This window comes from Salvelinus fontinalis, chromosome 32 (assembly GCF_029448725.1).
Source record: "Salvelinus fontinalis isolate EN_2023a chromosome 32, ASM2944872v1, whole genome shotgun sequence".
NCBI lineage: Eukaryota > Metazoa > Chordata > Actinopteri > Salmoniformes > Salmonidae > Salvelinus > Salvelinus fontinalis.
The window spans coordinates 41,183,320-41,202,661 of NC_074696.1; the positions used below are offsets into that span (position 1 = coordinate 41,183,320).

The 19,342-nt window shown below is 43.9% G+C and overlaps 1 protein-coding gene across 1 annotated transcript in view; it reads right to left on the bottom strand.

Moving 5' to 3' along the window:
- The window catches only part of LOC129831346 (mediator of RNA polymerase II transcription subunit 30-like), a 123,126-nt gene extending 107,172 nt beyond the window's left edge, over positions 1-15,954 (bottom strand). The window contains exons 1-4 of the mRNA XM_055894678.1: positions 15,883-15,954; positions 12,715-12,936; positions 10,958-11,116; positions 5,743-5,853 (exon numbers count right to left, since the gene is read on the bottom strand). Of these exons, the coding sequence (XP_055750653.1) occupies positions 5,743-5,853; positions 10,958-11,116; positions 12,715-12,867 (423 nt within the window). The 5' untranslated portion in view covers positions 12,868-12,936; positions 15,883-15,954. The remainder of the gene's footprint in view (positions 1-5,742; positions 5,854-10,957; positions 11,117-12,714; positions 12,937-15,882) is intronic.
- Positions 15,955-19,342: the final 3,388 nt, after the last annotated feature.

Consider the following 19,342-nt stretch of genomic DNA (forward strand, 5'->3'; position numbering starts at 1 on the left):
GACTTGCTTACATTCAGCCACATGAGCATTAATGAGGTCGGGCACTAATGATGGGCGATTAGGCCGGGATCGCAGTCGGGTGTTCCAATTCATCCCAAAGGTGTTTGATGGGGTTGAGGTCAGGGCACTGTGCAGGCCAATCAAGTTCTTCCACACCGATCTCGACAAACAATTTCTGTATGGACCTCGCTTTGTGCACGGGGGCATTGTCATGCTGAAACATGAAAGGACTTTCCACAAGGTTAGAAGCACAGAATTGTCTAGAATGTCATTGTATGCTGTAGCGTTAAGATTTCCCTTCACTGGAACTACAGGGCCTAGCCCGAACCATGAAAAACAGCCCCAGACCATTATTACTCTTCAACAAAACTTTACAGTTGGCATTATGCATTGGGGCAGGTAGCGTTCTCCTGGCATCCGCCAAACCCAGATTAGTCCGCCGTACTGCTAGATGGTAAAGTGTGATTCATCGCTCCAGAGAATGCGTTTCCACTGTTCCAGAGTCCAATGACGGTAAGCTTTACACCACTCCAGCGACGCTTGGCATTGTGTGCAGCTGCTCTGTCATGGAAACCCTTTTCATGAAGCTCCCGACGAACAGATTGTGCGGATTTTACTTCCAGGGGCAGTTTGGAACGCAGTAGTGAGTGCAACCGAGGACAGACGATTTTTACACGATACGAGCTTCAGCCCTCGGCCGTCCCGTTGTTTCTTGTCATGACTGTCCTGGGAGGATGTCTGAATAGGTCAGATTAGCTTTGCAATAAATAACTTCAACCAGACCCCTTCTCACCCGCAGAGGGGTAGAAGGGAACTGGTGGGGGGCTGACAGCTCACGCCCTGTTGTAAATCAAGGATAGAACATTCAGCTATCTCCCTCTCCAAATTCACCCAAGGAATGTGCCTTTGTTTCAACACACTTTTCCCGCTGAAACTCTAACACGTTCTAAAGCAAATACTGGAACAATATTTCTAACATAGAACGTGGGGAATGGGCAGAGGTGACCTAAAAGAACACTAATGTCAGTTTGGTTGCTATTTTGTGATGTCATTAAACATTTTATAAAGGAAATACTGTACCTTGGAAAGTATACCCACTATATGTGTGAAGTGTCCATCCGATGCGTTGTGCATGAAATATGAAAAATGAGTATTTTTGTTAAGAGAGGGATGTGATCTTAGAAACTATAAGAGAACATTTTTCTATAACTTTGTACAAGTGAGTAGTCACCGCCCCCTTGAGTGAGGTCAGAGAGTGTGTAAGCCTGACGAAACCGCCCCTTTTGAACAAACTGTATAAAACGATGGGTTAAGAATGAACATATCAGACCAGAGAGACGTTAAGCTGCAGCTCACGTGCAAAGTAAGTCAAACTCTGAAATCTCAACACGAAGTACAGATGATAGTCACCTCCCTGACAATCACTGGTACGGCTGATTAGCTGTCCTAAGTAAAGTATCTAGAAAAGCAAATTTAATTAGGACCATTCTACCACTCTTCTCAAATCACTGTAGTACGCTACTCTCGTCACCCCACTGAGAACCATTGACAAGGCTGGCTAGCCTATCTTCAAATAAGCATCTCCCAGAGTGAATGGAGGTAGAATAAACTCTGTAGTTCTGTTCAGGACTTCACAAGTCACAGGATACCAGACGACAGCAGTGGAGAACAACAGTAGAAGACGGGTGGGGAGCCCTTTTGGACAATCAGTCTTACAAGTGTGCCGCAAAAAAGGCCCAACACCCTTTCCAAGAAGACCTGGTTCTGACAGAAATACACGAAGAACCAAGACATTTCCACGTAAATACATTCATGATTTCTTACTCCAAGCGGGAGGTGGTTGGTGTGCGAAGTATGAGTGAGAGTAGTTTCAAAATGTACCAACGTTAAGTGTCTCTGTCTCTCTCGCCCTCTCCATGTCTTTTGTAACAAGCCCCACCATATTGTTGTGAGTCCACTAGGGACCTGTTTCTAATGTATTAAGTTTGGATGTTTATCCTGTGTTACCATTTAGTTAGCTAGTGAATAAATAATTAAACCAATGTGTAGTACTGAATCATAAGGCTCTGGTTTTTGCAGATGCAAGGCGGTTACGACTGTTCAGAATGATGATATGATACGAGGTTATTTTTTTATTTTTTTACCGTTATTTTACCAGGTAAGTTGACTGAGAACACGTTCTCATTTGCAGCAACGACCTGGGGAATAGTTACAGGGGAGAGGAGGGGGATGAATGAGCCAATTGTAAACTGGGGATTATTAGGTGACCATGATGGTTTGAGGGCCAGATTGGGAATTTAGCCAGGACACCGGGGTTAACACCCCTACTCTTACGATAAGTGCCATGGGATCTTTAATGACCTCAGAGAGTCAGGACACCCGTTTAACGTCCCATCCGAAAGACGGCACCCTACACAGGGCAGTGTCCCCAATCACTGCCCTGGGGCATTGGGATATTTTTTTAGACCAGAGGAAAGAGTGCCTCCTACTGGCCCTCCAACACCACTTCCAGCAGCATCTGGTCTCCCATCCAGGGACTGACCAGGACCAACCCTGCTTAGCTTCAGAAGCAAGCCAGTAGTGGTATGCAGGGTGGTATGCTGCTGACATGATTAATAAGTTGACTGTTTATGGATGTAATAGGTAAAGCTTTAGAGTTTAATTAGGGAGATGGTAACTCCTTTAAAAAAAAATGCTCTCGTAGTGCCCTAAATCCTAATGAGTTATTCGTTACATGATTAATTTAAATTGGGTAACAATTAAACATAGTTGATTAGATAAATAACAGTCATCGGATTAATGAAAGTAAAGTCACGACGTGCTCCTAGACATTCTCACTTCACCATAACAGCACTTCAGTTGACCGGGGCAGCTCTAGCCGGGCAGAAATTTGACAAACTCACTTTGAAAGTCCCTGAGCTCTTCATTAAGGCCTTCCTAATGTCAATGTTGGTCTATGGGGATTGCATGGCTGTGTGCTAGATTTTATACACCTGTCAGCAACGGGTGTGACTGAAATAACCAAATCCACTAATTTGAAGGGGTGTCCACATACACTATATATACAAAAGTATCGGTCTGTTCTAGTCTTCCATCTATCGGTCTTCTCTCGTTTTCCTGTCTCGTCTTTTTCCTCTTTCTCTTCTAATTGAAAATCCTCTCTGGCTCCATATGGAGACCTTCCCTTTGTCTACATATCTGTCCATCCAGTCATCTATTTGTCTTCTATATTTCCTTTACTCTCAGTATTCTTTATTTGCCCTTCTTTCTCTCCTCCTCTGGAATGACTGGAATCCTATCCGTCTCAATATGTCTACCCACTAAAATCTCCATTAAAATCTTCAGCCCGTTTCACTTTCTCTGGAATGTTATCTGGCTCAACATGTACAGTATGTCTTCACACTAAAATCTCCTCTTTATCCATGCAGTCCGGTTATCCATCCATCTTTATTTTCTCTCTCTCTGTAGCCTCTCTTTTCTCTCTCGTCCTGTGGAATCCGGTATTTGGCTCAATATGTGGCCCGTCTTCACACTCAAATCTCCCCATCTATCCCATCCGGTTACATGTCAACTCTCGTTTCCCATCTCTTTCCCTCAATCTCTTTTCCTTGTGGAATCTGGTGTATCTGGCTCAGGTCATTGAGGCAGATGCAGCTGAGCCTCCTAAACATCTGTTTTCTGCATTCTGCCGCATCACTCCCGTCCTGATGAGTTAACCTCTAACTCCCCAAAACATGTTCTTCTCATCTCAGCTTTAATATTCAGCTGGGCATTTGGGCTCTGGGCAGAGCAGTGTGGAGTGGAAAGGGTATGGCTGCTGCAGACATGCAAGTGGAGCCTAACTTCTCGTTATCCTTTTTTTACTTTCTGTGTGCCCTGGTGTTTTGGGTAGTAATTTTGTGGTATGAGCAGCTAAGATGGTAAATGTTTGATTGCCCACTTTACTGTTTGCTCATTGCTCCCAAATTTAAATGCGTCTTTTCATTGTTTTCGTTGCTATATTTTCATCCAGCTCCTGGTGCTACATTTGGACATTCGTAGCTACTACTGGATTCAATGTATAAACGCAAAATGCAACAATTTTGCAGTTCATATAAGGAAAATCAGTCAATTTAAATAAATTCCTTAGGCCCTAATTTATGGATTTCACATGACTGGGTAGGGGCGCAGCCATGGGTGGACCTGGGAGGGTATAGGCCCACCCACTGGGGAGCCAGGCCCAGCCAATCAGAATTAGTTTTTCCCCACAAAAAGGCTTTATTAAAGACAAAAATACTCCTCAGTGGATGCACGACTCAACCTTTGCCTCCCGAGCCCGTTGGGGAGTTGTCTCATTGCTGCAAGATCAAACTTGTGGAGAAAAGGGGGTTAAATACATGTAAAAAATACTCCTCAGTTTCATCAGCTGTCTGGGTGGCTGGTCTCAGACGATACCACAGGTGAAGAAACCGGATGTGGAGGTCCTGGGATGGTGTGGTCTGCAGTTGTGAGACGGTTGGATGTACTGCCAAATTCTTTAAAATGACGTTGGATTTTTTTTTAACACATTTTTATTTAACTAGGCAAGTCAGTTAAGAACAAATTCTTATTTACAATGACGGCCTACCCTGGCCAAACCCGGACGATGCTGGGTCAATTGTGTGCCGCCCTATGGGACTCGCAATCACGGCCGGATGCGATACAGCCTGGATTTGAACCAGGGACTGTAGTGACGCCTCTAGTACTGAGATGCAGTGCCTTAGACCACTGCGCAACTCTGGAGCAGCCGTCTTATGGTAGAGAAATGAACATTACATTCTCTGGCAACAGCTCTGGTGGACATTCCTGCGGTCAGCATGCCAATTGCATGCTCCCTCAACTTGGGAGACATCTGTGGCATTGTGTTGTGTGACAAAATGTACAACCTGTCAGGTGGATGGATTATCTTGGCAATGGAGAAATGCTCACTAACGGGGATGAAAATGGGAAAACTTCTGAGATCTTTTGTTTCAGCTCATGAAACATGGGACCAACACTTTACATGTTGCGTTTATATTTTTGTTCAGTATAGTTCGATTTTTGTTCAGTATAGTTTGAGCCCGTGTTATTGTTTGGATGTGCGTGTTTGCTCTCCTTTCAGTGTTGGTATGCTTCATAGCAATACGGTCAGCTAGAATGCTGATATTGATGCTCATGGAAGGTTTGTGTACTTGCAGCGGATACACAATTTGTTCGGTATCTGCCTGAGTTGCGGTAAGCTCAGCGCTCACGCCCGTGTTTTACAGTAGGAGTTACCTTTAACAGCATCGAGGGAACGAGTGCTCTTAAAAACAACCAATACTCATCCGTGACATGCGTGACCTTGTTCCATTATGATTCAGCACACTCAAGACAGGCAAGCACGCACACAGGCGCACACACACCATGACTGGGGAGCTAATAAAAGCTGCAACACTGCCAAATAATGCATGTTGCGGTTTGTCAAAAACTATTTTCAACAGTCAAAGAGAGACTATTACTACTTAAGGTAAATTACAGTACAGAGTACTGAGAGTATTGTGCACAATATGTAGCTTGTGTCTTCACACTATATTTTTTCAATTTCTTTTTTTCTCTTCGTAGAATCTGTTCTCTCTCTTTTGGCCCATTTCTCTCCCCCTGGAATCCCTATTGGGGATACCTTTTTATATACAGGGCTGTGTCCGCTCTTAAAGCCCAGTCTACTGTACATTTACATCGCTAAAGCCCCAGTGGGCAGCTCACCTTGTTAACCTCCAGGATCTCCCTCCTCTCCTCTGTTGCCGGGCGGGCCTGGCTGGCCGAGCGTTCACTGTGTCTGGAGCTGCCGTCGTCCTCCACATACGGGATGAGTTGCTGTGTGGGGGGAGGGTATATCAAAATATACAATGACCACCGGTGTTCAGCCAGGGGGATGTTACATTGATAGTAGTTTGGTACTTTGGCTTGGAAAATACACGTGTTGCCTTTTGTCTGTGGCTCCGTTGCAAAAGAGATCACCATTTCACATGGGTCTCGCCTGGTTATATAAAGGATAAATAAAACATGAAAAATAAATAAGGTTCATTGGCTTGTCTCTCAAACAAAATAAATAAATAGTGATTGTGTGTAGATCACCAAAACACTCTAATCTACAAACAGTTCCATACCACCAACGACATTTCTGAATTAGGACTTCTCCACAGTCCATACCCAAGCTCTTAATTCATTTATAAGCACTCTCTGTGTTTGACGTTGTCTGGCTGACACTATACCGACTGCTGTGCTAGAAAACCCTCTCAGAATGCCGAGGTCTTCCCCTCCCTCCCTCCCTCCATTCCTTCCCTCCCTCCCTCCATTCCTTCCCTCCCTCCCTTCCTTCCCTCCCTCCCTCCCTCCATTCCTTCCCTCCCTCCATTCCTTCCCTCCCTCCCTCCATTCCCTCCCTCCATTCCCTCCCTCCCTCCATTCCCTCCCTCCCTCCCTCCCTCCCTCCACTCCCCTTCCCTCCCTCCATTCCCCCTCCCTCCCTCCATTCCCTCCCTCCCTCCCTCCATTCCCTCCCTCCCTCTCTCCCTCCATTCCCTCCCTCTCTCCCTCCATTCCCTCCCTCTATTCCCTCCCCTCCCTCCCTCCATTCCCTCCCTCCATTCCCTCCCTCCCTCCCTTCCTTCCCTCCCTCCCTCCATTCCTTCCCTCCCTCCATTCCTTCCCTCCCTCCATTCCTTCCCTCCCTCCATTCCTTCCCTCCCTCCATTCCTTCCCTCCCTCCATTCCTTCCCTCCCTCCATTCCTTCCCTCCCTCCCTCCATTCCCTCCCTCCCTCCCTCCATTCCCTCCATTCCCTCCCTCCCTCCCTCCATTCCCTCCCTCCCTCTCTCCCTCCATTCCCTCCCTCCCTCTCTCCCTCCATTCCCTCCCTCCCTCTCTCCCTCCATTCCCTCCCTCTATTCCCTCCCTCCCTCTATTCCCTCCCTCTATTCCCTCCCTCCCTCCATTCCCTCCCTCCATTCCCTCCCTCCCTCCCTCCTTCCATTCCCTCCCTCCCTCCATTCCCTCCCTCCATTCCCTCCCTCCCTCCATTCCCTCCCTCCCTCCTTCCATTCCCTCCCTCCCTCCATTCCCTCCCTCCATTCCCTCCCTCCCTCCTTCCATTCCCTCCCTCCATTCCCTCCCTCCCTCCTTCCATTCCCTCCCTCCATTCCCTCCCTCCCTCCCTCCTTCCATTCCCTCCCTCCCTCCTTCCATTCCCTCCCTCCCTCCATTCCCTCCCTCCCTCCATTCCCTCCCTCCCTCCCTCCCTCTCTCTTCGCTCTGCCTGGCTGTTCCTCCTGTTTTAAATCACACTGACACCTGCTGGTCTGCAGGATAATGAGCAGTGCCGTATGGAACACATTGTTATTTATTGCACTGCATCAAGACCCACGGGCTTATCTTAAATAGTACCATTATACTAGCGTTACACTATCGTCTACTGGGTTCCTATTATCATACATGGCTGTGTGAGGTGAGATTGCTTAAACGGTTATGTAGGAACGAGGTAATGATTTGAGAAAAGCATAAGATTGGGTCCAAGAGAAAAGCATAAGATTAGGTACAAGGGGAATAACGATTACCGGCCAACCGAAAGCCTTAGCAGGTGTGAAAACACAGCGAAGTCCAAAACAAATCTGAGGCTGAGTGCTATTCTACATTCTGAATAGCCTAGTAGTTGATTGCATTTCATTGCAGTCAGTGACCTGAGGTTTAGCAACTGGCAGAGGCCAAGAGTAGACAGTGATTGATGCAGGCTGTGACCAAAGCATTACTGCGGGGCTGGATCGGGCCATAAGACAGACAAAGGCAGGGAAAGAGAATCAAATGAGAAACACGAGACAGCTATGGCAGTTTTCTAGTCAGTCAGAGAGACCGATGCCAAACCCAAAGCTGTCTGATTCGTATTAGAGAGAAGACGTGCTGGATATTATATTAGGCCGACTCAGTAATTGTTAGGGCTGTAGAATCAGAGAGGAAAAAACTTTCTACTTCCATAATTCCAGCTATAAGCCAAACGCATTTTGAATTTAAAGGTAAGAGCTGTTTTTGGCACTCGGAAGGGGGAAAATGTGCGGGGGTAGAGAGAGAAGGCGAGAGAGAGAGAGAGGGCGAGAGAGAAAGCGCGTGTGTGTGTGTGTGTCTGTGACTGTGTGTGTGTGTTAGTCATAACCCGTCTCTCTACGCCACACTAGGATGGATGTGGTTTGCCTGTTGACAGAGAAGAATGGGGGTAATTAAGTTCTCCAGGTTGCCTTACTTAGAAAGGGGGAACGAAATAGGGAGAAGAAAGGAGAGAAAAAAGAATGCCGTGGAGGATAAGTAAATTAAATGACATGGCCGCTCACAGTGCAGGAAATGCCAAAGAACAACAAGGGCTCAGTTGATTGCCTGGCTTTGGGAGAAAACAGAAAACCGCTGACGTGGGCAGCCTTCGCCAGCTGTTCATTACCAGGCCCGCTGCTAATTAGGAACGCGATGAGGTCATGCTGGCTGAGTCATTGATTCCACTTCCTGTTTGGGGAAAGCCCAGTCAGCCAATAGCACGACTGTCAGGACTGTGGCCGGCCAATAGCAGGCTTGTCCGCCACTTGAGTTTTAGGGGATGATAAATGGCGGTGTGTGGAGGGCCAAAATCAACTTCCTCCAACCAACATGGTATGGTGAGGTATTGGTTGGTCAGCACAATAAGTCATTTTCACAGCCTCTGGGAATATGTAAACATTTTAAATGAAGTGGTACAACTGTGGAGTGTAAATGGACAGTGAGGTTTATATAAAAAGTGTAACTTTTCAGAGGGAGAGAAATACAGCACACCGGTATGCCATATGGGAAATTCCACCTTCACGGAATTATGCTGAGATGCATATTTTTCACATGAAAATGTATGCCACAGAATAACCATTGACTTCAAAGTTTAACAAACCATACAACTCTATGCACAAGGACTACTTTGAATAATTTACAAAATAAAACATTTACTGTAAAAACTGTGCAGATGCAAAGTTTAGAAACAAAATTGTATCTGCACAGATCTTCCTGTAAATGTGTTATTGTTAAATATAGTTTTTGTTTGATATACATTTTCAAGTGAAAAGTCTGAGTTTCACCGTAATTCCGTTACCATGGAATTGCCCATGTATAAAACAAACAAATGTAATGTACAGTACCAGTCAAACCTTTGCCCCCAGTGATGCGTTGTGCAGACCCCACCACCCTCTGGAGAGCCCTGCGGTTGTGGGCGGTGCAGTTGCCGTACCAGACAGTGACACAGCCCTAGAGGATGCTCTCAATTGTGCATCTGTAAAAGTTTGTGAGGGTTTTAGGTGACAAGACAAATTTCTTCAGCCTCCTGAGGCAAAGAGAAACAACAGTCCATCATTACTTTGTAGTTTCTTCAAGTGTAGTCGCAAAAACCATCAAGTGCTATGATGAAACTGGCTCTCATGAGGACCGCCACAGGAAAGGAAGACCCAGAGTTACCTCTGCTGCAGAGGATAACTTCATTAGAGTTAACGGCACCACAGATTGCAGCCCAAATAAACGCTTCACAGAGTTCAAGTAACAGACACATCTCAACATCAACTGTTTAGAGGGACTGAGTGAATCAGGTTGAATTGCTGCAAAGAAACGACTACTAAAAGGACACCAATAAGAAGAAGAGACTTGCTTGGGCCAAGAAACATGAGGAATGGACATTAGACCGGTGGAAATCTGTCCTTTAGTCTGATGAGTCCACATTTGAGATTTTTGGTTCCAACCGTGTCTTTATGAGATGCAGAGTAGGTGAACGGATGTGGTTCCCACCAGGAAGCATGGAGGAGGAGGTGTGATGGTGCTTTGCTGGTGACACTGTCGCTGATTTAGAATTCAAGCACACTTAACCAGCATGGCTAACACAGCATTCTGCAGCGATACGCCGTCCCATCTAGTTTGTAGTTAGTGGGACTATCATTTGTTTTTCAACAGGACAATGACCCAACGCACCTCCATGCTGTGTAAGGGCTATTTGACCAAGAAGAAGAGTGTTGGAGTGCTGCATCAAATGACCTGGCCTCCACAATCCCCAGAACTCAACCCAAATGAGATGGTTTAGGATGAGTTGGACCGCAGAGTGAAAGAAAAGCACCCAATAAGTGCTCAGAATATATGAGAACTCTTTCAAGACTGTTGGAAAAGCATTCCAGGTGAAGCTGGTTGAGAGAATGCCAAGCGTGTACAAAGCTGTCATCAAGGCAAAGGGTGGCTACTTTAAGAATCTAAAATATATTTAGATGTGTTTAATATTTTTGGGGTAACTACATGATGTGTTATTTCATAGTTTTGATGTCTTCACTATTATTCCACAATGTAGAAAATAGTTTAAAAAATGAAGTAAAAACCCTTGAATGAGTAGCTGTATCCAAACTTGAGTGGTAATGTACATGTTTAATGCAAAAATGCCTCTGTCAGATGTAAGAAAAGCCTAATTAAACGTGTGCATGCAGTCAGTTCTAAAATATTGGTTTAAAACCAATTGGCTCCAAACCAATAGGAGAAAAGACCGCAACAATAAAACTACAAATAAAAACAGTGGAATCGCCCCGCATGAGGTCTGAAACAACAGCCACCCCAGTAACTCAGTAAAAAAAAGTGGTGGGTTTTTAGAGGTGGGTGGGTGTCTATAACACCCTAGGAGGCCCTAGGGACAAACACAGAGCGCAATTTAATTGAATGTGGAGCTGAGGGCTGTGTCCCAAATGGATACAAATTCCTTGTATAGCGCACTACTTTTGACCAGAGCCTTGTCAAAAGTAGTGCACTATATAGGGAATAGGGTGTGCGAAGGTAGACCGGACAGAGTGGGAGAGATAAGAATCCCACAGGCACCAAGTAAATGATATCCAGTTCAAACTAGTTAGATATTGACTGTGATACACAGAGTGGTCCTGGGATAGTGGCCACTCACCTCTGGGGTTACGGGGTCCAGACCGGTGCAGTTTTCATTGCATTTGTCATAGACGAGGCGCAGCTTGCGGAAGAGTACAGAGAGCATACGCAGGTGCTCCTGCAGTTTGCCCAGCCTGTCCTGGTGGGTGCTGGGGTGGTACGTCACTCCATTTGGCAGCTGGGGGAGATGACATAGGAAAGAAGTGTTATATACTCTTTTAGTAATGTAATAAAATTGTAATAATTGCTACGGGCCAATACAAGGCCTCCTATTTGCTCCTTGACTAGTACCTTCTTGACTACTGGTAATCAGCGTGTGATTACTCAAATGTTTATGGTGGTAACTGAAGTGTAGAAGGTTTGTAAAATAATGACTGAATTATTGCAATGTAGACCAAAACTAATTAAAAATGTATTCATTTTACTGTGCTGTCTCATGGCATTCTCCCGGGAGAAGTTACATATAACTAACAATATGATATGTATATAACTTAAAACTGCTTCGGACTGTTTAACCTGAGCTTTATGCTAACCTGAACTTTACTAACTTTAGGTACTTTTAACTGATCATTTCAACCGAGGTTTAATGCTAACTAGCTTTAGGTGCTTTTAACCGATCGTAAACATCCTGTACAGCCTGAAATGATTCCCTGCATGAGGCTAGGTGAGGTAATATACCTGTATACATGCCTACCAGAGTGATCTTTTTTCACACAGTCTGTGATCTGTGAAACAAGTCACAACAGTGCTGTTTGTGCATTCTGTGGCGAGGAAGCGCGGCTTGTGTTGTGGTGCTAATGCATTCTTCTTCTTTTGTCTGACTTTCTCGTCGTTGTTTTAATGAGCTGCAGAAGGATCTTCTCTGAGACACAGAGAGAGAGAGAGACAATGTCTGACAATGTCCCAAATGGCACCCTATTCCTTATTATAGTGCACTACTTTTGACCAGAGTCCTAGTATGGGCCCTGGTCAAAAGTAGTGAACTACATAGGGAATAGGGTGCCATTTTTGACGCAGACAACCTGTCCTGAACTCATCTCCAGGGCCACCGTCTGATCTTTCCAACGCGTCAACAGAAGGCCGAGAAGAGGTATAAACAGATGGTGACTGTCTAATGATAAAATGGAGACCTTTTCATACCCAATTATATCATCCATGTTTTAAAGCTAATGTGAAACAGGATTGAGACATTTATTTGTATTTAACTAGGCAAGTCAGTTAAGAACAAATTCTTATTTACAATGACTGCCTACCCCAGCCAAACCCTAACGACGCTTGGCCAATTGTGCACCACCCTATGGGACTCCCAATCACAGCCGGTTGTGATACAGCCTGGAATTGAACCAGGGTCTGTAGTGACGCCTCTAGCACTGAAATGCAGTGCCTTAGACCACTGCGCCACTCGGGAGACATGCCTTCCTAGGGCAATAATAAAAGCTGGCTTAGTTGGCCTAGTTTTCTGCTCGTAGGCCCATATCCATCCATTTTCATATTGTGTTAATGTTATTTGATATAACTATGAGGAGAGAGAGGGATATTTATTTGGTTCAACAGACTCCAACCAGTGCCCCATGATTTTTACCTCTTGGATGACAGTCAATCAATGTTGTGCTCTCAGTTTATGTAATGCTGTCGGTCTGGGGTCAAATAAGGCTGAATGCTTTGCGTGTAATAAAGGTGGTTGACAGACCAGCACCATCCATAATCAAAGGCAACCCATGAACTTCATTCAGCTTTAACACCGCCCCAATACAAAAAGTCACAAGAAACACTCACCTGCATGTTCCTCAACAGCTGGAAGATCTCCATGGTGCGTAAGACGATATCCTGCACCGTCTCCTGGCCGATGCGACAGAGCGACGCCGTGTTGACATCACGGACAGCCTGAGCCTGCTGCCCAGCGAACACCACCATGGGATGGGTGGTCATGTGGACAGCACAGGACCTGTAGGTGCAGTGATGGGTCAGTCTATTCTACACTGGCACACCTTGGCATGCCTGGTCGTATGATATTGGAAGGACGGAAAAGGGAAGGGTTGAGGAGAGAGAGCGCAGGGGAGACAGGGAAAAAGAAACAGACTGGTTCATTTATTGATGTTACATTTCCAATGATGAGTTGATGAATTAATTCATAAATAAATAAACTATTGTTGCCAGACAAATTTCCTTATGGGACAATAATTCATTCATTTATCCAAAAATAATTGCAAGCTATTTATCTCCAAGCTTCCCCTTAACCCTTATTTAGTCCATCAGCCAGTTCCATACTCAAAAGGAAAAAAGTGGCAGTATAGAGTGAAATAATGTGCTAAACATAAATGATTTTATTTTTCTGTATGGAACTAAATTAGAAATATTTTTGCATCTCGGTCTCTTTGGTTTTTCATTCTGTTTTTTTTGTGTGTAAGTTAATGGTTTGTGCGCGATCACCTGCTGAAACCATATCTACAGTGCCTTCGGAAAGTATTCAGACCCCTTGACTTTTTCCACATTTTGGTAGGTTACAGCCTTACTCTAAAATTGATTAAATGTGCTTTTTTCCTTCATCAATCTACTACACACAATACCCAATAATGACAAAGAAAAACAGGATTTTAGACATTTTGGAAAAAACTGATATCACATTTATAGGTTTTCAGAACCTTTACTCAGTACTTTGAGACACTTTCAGCAGCCTTGAGTCTTCTTGGGTGACGCTACAAGCTTGGCACACCTGTATTTGGAGAGTTTCTCCCATTCTTCTCTGCAGATCCTCTCAAGCTCTGACAGGTTGGATGGGGAGTGTTGCTCCACAGCTATTTTAGGGTCTCTCCCGAGATGTTCGATTGGGTTCAAGTCTGGGCTCTGGCTGGGTCACTCAAGGACATCCCAAAGCCACTCCTGCGTTGTCTTGGCTGTGTGCTTAGGGCCATTGTCCTGTTGGAAGGTGAACCTTCGCCCTAGTCTGAGGTCCTGAGCGCTCTGGAGCAGGTTTTCATCAAGGATCTCTCTGTACTTTGCTCTGTTCATCTTTGGCTCAATCCTGACAAGTCTCCCAGTCCCTGCCACTGAAAAACATCCCCACAGCATGATGCTGCCACCACCACAGGGATGGTGCTAGGCTTCCTCCAGAAGTGACACTTGGCATTCAGTCCAAAGAGTTCATGGTCTGAGAGTCTTTAGGTGACTTTTGGCAAACTCCAAGCAGGCTGTCATTCCATCTGGCCACTTTACCATAAAGGCCTGATTGGTGGAGTGCTGCAAAGATGGTTGTCCTTCTGGAAGGTTCTCCCATCTCCACAGAGGAACTCTAGAGCTCTGTCAGAGTTACCATCGGGTTCTTGGTCACCTCCCTGACCAAGGCCATTCTCCAGGATTTGCTCAGTTTGGCCAGGCGGCCAGCTCTAAGAATTGTCTTGGTGGTAACAAACTTCTTTCATTGAAGAATGGAGCCCACTGTGGTTATTTATTTTACCATAACTGACTTGCCTCGTTAAATAAAGGATAATTTGTTCTTAACTGACTTACCTAGTTAAATAAAGAACAAATTCTTATTTTCAATTATGGCCTACCAGAAGGTAAAAGACCTCCTGGGGGGGGACAGGGGCTGGGATTAAAAAATTAAATACAAATATAGGACAAAATACACACACTACATTCATCTTGGGGACCTTCAATGCTGCAGATATTTTTTGGTACCCTTCCCTAGATCTGTGTCTTGACACAATCCTGTCTCGGAGCTCTACGGACAATTCCTTCGACCTCAGGGCTTGGTTTTTGCCCTGACATATACTGTCAACTGTGGGACCTATATAGACAGGTGTGTGCCTTTCCAAATCATGTCCAATCAGTTGAATTTACCACAGGTGGACTGTAATTAAGTTGTAGAAATATCAAGGAAGATCAATGGAAACAGGATGCACCTGAGCTCAATTTCAAGTCTCATAGAAAAAGGTCTATACTTTTATTTTTTAAACATTTTCAAAAGATGTATAAAACCCAATTTTCACTTTGTCATTATGGGGTATTGTGTGTAGATTGCTGAGGATTTAAATTTTTTAAATCCATTTTAGAATAAGGTTTTAACATAACAAAATGTGAAAAAAGTGAGGTGTCTGAATACTTTCCCGACAGCACTGTATATCTATTTATTTCTTATCTTAACTAATGTAAAAGAAACACAGGAGCAGTCATTAAAATTATTTATTTTTATTGAAAATAAGGCAGGCAACCGTTTTCCCAGGCCTCCACCCTGGAGGTTCACTGAGGAAGATCTCACCTGACTCAGGTAGCTGCGAAACCTCTTCCAAGCTGAGACCTTTGTCATCCTAAGCCTTGCCAGCCCTCAGGCTTTGAGGCAGCCTCTTTGACACTGCCAAGTTCATTCCTCAGGGGGGAGGCCACAGTTGCTGTCTGCGCCTCGTCTTTGCTACACCCCATGGTGCTGAAGGTAGGGCGCAACAACTTTCATTCGCACATGGGGAAAATAGCAAAGGGACAGTACACTCCACTATCAGAGTATGGATCAGCCTCCTCCTTTCCACATGCAGACTTGGGTAGGGGTAGAAGAGACCCATCACCTTTATTTTTACTAGTGACCATTGGTCCATGGCATAGTCTACAAGCTGAGGCTCTAGTGAACTGTAAATCATGATGATGATATTAATAATAAGAATCAAGGTGCATTTCTGGAAGGCATGAACACTTACATCAGTGTAAACTGACAGCTCTATGCATTGTATCTGCAATGTTGCACCCCAACTTCACACGCCACAGTTAACGTAATAACGGTTAATTTAGCTAGATGGCTAACGTTGCTGACTACAGACAGTAGGTTAACTAGTTAGCAAACGAGACGATAGTTATTTCAAATAGTTTTAACATGCATTTGTCCTCTTGCCATGCAAAACAAAAAGTTCACTTTGGCGCTTTTCATATTGTCCAACTGACTAAACACAAACTTACCTGTGCTAGCTAGTATTAATTTATATTTTTTGTTGACATGTGTCAAATCCCTTTTCTCCAGGATCTCGCAAGTGTCAAACATCGCGAGACCTTACATTGAGTATCTTAACCGTAAAGCATGAAATATGAGCGTTTATTTAAAGCTATACTCCTTAGTTGCTAGCTACATCACTTATACCCATTGGTTCTTGAAGAAAATAACGTATACATGCCTAATGAGCTTAGTTTAACTGTCGTACTCTATCGTACCCCATCAGAACCCCAAATATAATAAGCTTGTTATACTCCAATGTTTGTAAACAAACACTGTATAGCCTCAAAACATGGTTAAAACTATACTTTTGATATCATGGATGGTCAGTCCTTGCAAACATTGATTGCAATGAAATATATGGACGACTATGAATATAACACCAACTCTAACACAAAAAAATGGATGAGCATTATTTTACAGCAGATACGGTATGTACATCACATATAGGTGTTTAATACCCCACTCATGGTGTTACGGTAGAGCAGAGCTCCACTGCAAGTTCACCTGTGTGAAAGCGACACCTGCTGGTCATTCTGCGATCAACACTGCCCTGTATAATTTATCTATGAACCAACCCTCTGGTCTATTTTAACTTTTTGGTGAAGTGGTTTACTGTATTTGTATACGATTTAGCTGGGATCATCCTTAACGTCTCATCTGTCATCATAATCTTCCTCTTTGGATAAAAAAAAACACCATTCAAACTTGTGTGAGCCCCTAATCCTACGTTATTAATGATAGAATGGACAAAAACTATAATTCTCTGCAAAGAGAGGACCACCTTTTGCTAGGTTTCCATTCATAGCTCACAAAGCAATCTGTTATGAGTTATCTTTATTTAAATTAAAGTATCAAACACAAGATGTGCCTGAAATAGATACTTACTCATCCTGTGCGCCCTGCCGTGCTAAATTGCTGCTCTGAGTGACAAAGAGAATAAGAGAGGGTTTTATTGAACAAATGAAAGGCTTCTTCAGGCTTGAGTGAAGCTGAAGTTTGAAAATAATGCCTGTTACTTAATTTCCATTATTCATTCAAATGTGGGGTTATACGGCTACAGGATGGATTTAAATGTCAATTTATCTAGTGTGGGAGGCTGAGTTGGGTAATTGTAAACCTTGAGACAGGTTTTATTTTCTTCTCTCTAAAGCCCTTCTGTGTAAGCTGCTGAAACAGAAACTGGCACAGAAACGCCATGTCAGTTCACTTGGCTGCTGACAACTTCTTAATTGCGAAAAGAGTGCCGTTTAGTTCACCACAATAAATGAGTTCAAATCTGGCTCGCCACAGGTTGTTAGATCCTAATTTCCTAGGTTATAATTTGTTTCCCACTTATGAATATTGAATAACTGAGGCCTGCTGTGACACGTGGCTCTATTTTGAGGCATTTGCACAAAATATGTAGACACAATTCTGGTTCTGTCGTGTCGTGCCTGTAGTGTTTAAGTCTTCTATAACAGAATTATGAATATCCAAAGTCCATAAAGATGAAGACAAGATTAAGTATAGATTCTGTATCAGATGCGTAATATATGTTTCCAATGACCATACCTTACCTTAACACCCTCAAGCACAGACAGAGATAAAGCACATAGTTGATAGAGAAGTGTTCTCAAATACTGTTCAATTACCATGAATTATACAAACATTGAATAAATAGGCTACTGTATTTAAGAAAAGAGATTTGCTCTATGACACATATTCTAACCACTTAGAAACGTCTTAAATTTAAGATCGCTGACATTGATGACCTTGGTGTGATTTCAGGGTGTACAGTACAGTATTGGACAACATCACCTCCACCAAGCCAGCAGAGAGCCTCGACAATGGCCAGATTGAAGGCACCAGAGTGTTGAAAGGGAAAACTCCCAGTGAGGGGAGAGGAAACATGAACCATATAATGACTGCTGAGGGATATCAGGCTAAATCGGATTATCTACCATACTCAGCCGTCTCGTGCTTTAATTAAAAACACTCTGATCTTGTTCCTCCAGGGTTGAGTTCGGGAGGGGCAGAGTGCACAATAGTCTGCTCTCCCACTTCAACCAGGACAGTGTCTCACGTTGAAGAGGATTAAAAGAGAGAATGACCAAGCTACAGACAAGGAGAGAGATAATATAGGAGTAGGGCTAAATTGCACGGTTCTGTGCACCTCTGCCTCATGTGGAATCCTGTGCGAATTTCATCCCTACAGTGACTGCCAGAGCAGCAGTTGGATAAAGGGCTTAACTTTCTCTGTGTGTGAGTCTCTATGTGTGTGTGAGCTGAGTAGAGTGGGGTGCAAAGCGTGTGTGTGAGAGAGAGAGTAATGTAGAGCAGACAAAAGCAGGGTGCAAAGAGGATGGGGTGCACAGGGGATGGGATACTGCCAGGGGTCAGCTGGTTTCAGGGAAACACAATCCATCAATCAGATGTTAAACACACACACGCTGCTCTAATCTGCCGAGTCATGCTCACACAGCCCACAGAGTGGAGTGCAAATGCAGAGGTTAAATGTTGATCCACTCACACATTCTAGAGAGCTTGTGATAGCCTTGCTGAAATGGTTTGCTACAACAAAACAAGTTTGCTGTGAAATCATAATTACACAAAATAACTTAGCCTTAAAAAACAACAAAGACCTCAAAAACAAAATGCATACTTAATCCCTTCCTTAATTGACTTATTCTACATGTTTCAAATACCCCCCTAATAGCTTTCAGTACACAAACTGAACCTTCCCCCTGTGTACATTTGATCAAATCATGTTATCAGGGTCTGATTTTCGACAGACTGATTGAAGTCTCCCTATTAAGGGAGGGTGAGGCCAAACCGGAGATGTGTATATGATACTGGGTCAGTAACACTAAAGGACCCTTGAGACCCAAGATGGCTGATCCATTGACATTGACGGCCTACAGCTGCACCAGACTGGCTGAAGGTCGAGGAGGGGACAGGGAAATGAAAAGGGGTCGAGGTGTGCAAAGAGACAATGGATCCACTGAGTGCTGTGTTGCTGAGAAACCCTTATCCTCATCAGGAACTATAGCAGAGGGCAAAAGGGCAAACATGATTATTGACAACACTAGATTTGATTCAAATCAGTATTTTAAATATAAGGATGGTTTTGTTCTCTTAATTATTAGCATCTAACACCGAGCGGTTTCATCTAATTTTCTTTAAACAATACAGTGACCAGCATTTCAATATAGACACTTAAACCACTAAGCACTCAGATTACATTTTAAAATGTGGACTTAGAGTAAGATAAAACATATATAAATATAATTCATGGTGCAACACTTTCAAGCCTGTGATCAGCTATGGCACTCCATCCCTGATCACTTCAATCTTTACTTCTTTGGGTATGTTGGCACAGAGGCTCTTTCTTGTGACTGTAGAATGATCACCTCAGTATTTCAGAGATAAACAAACTAACCACACAAC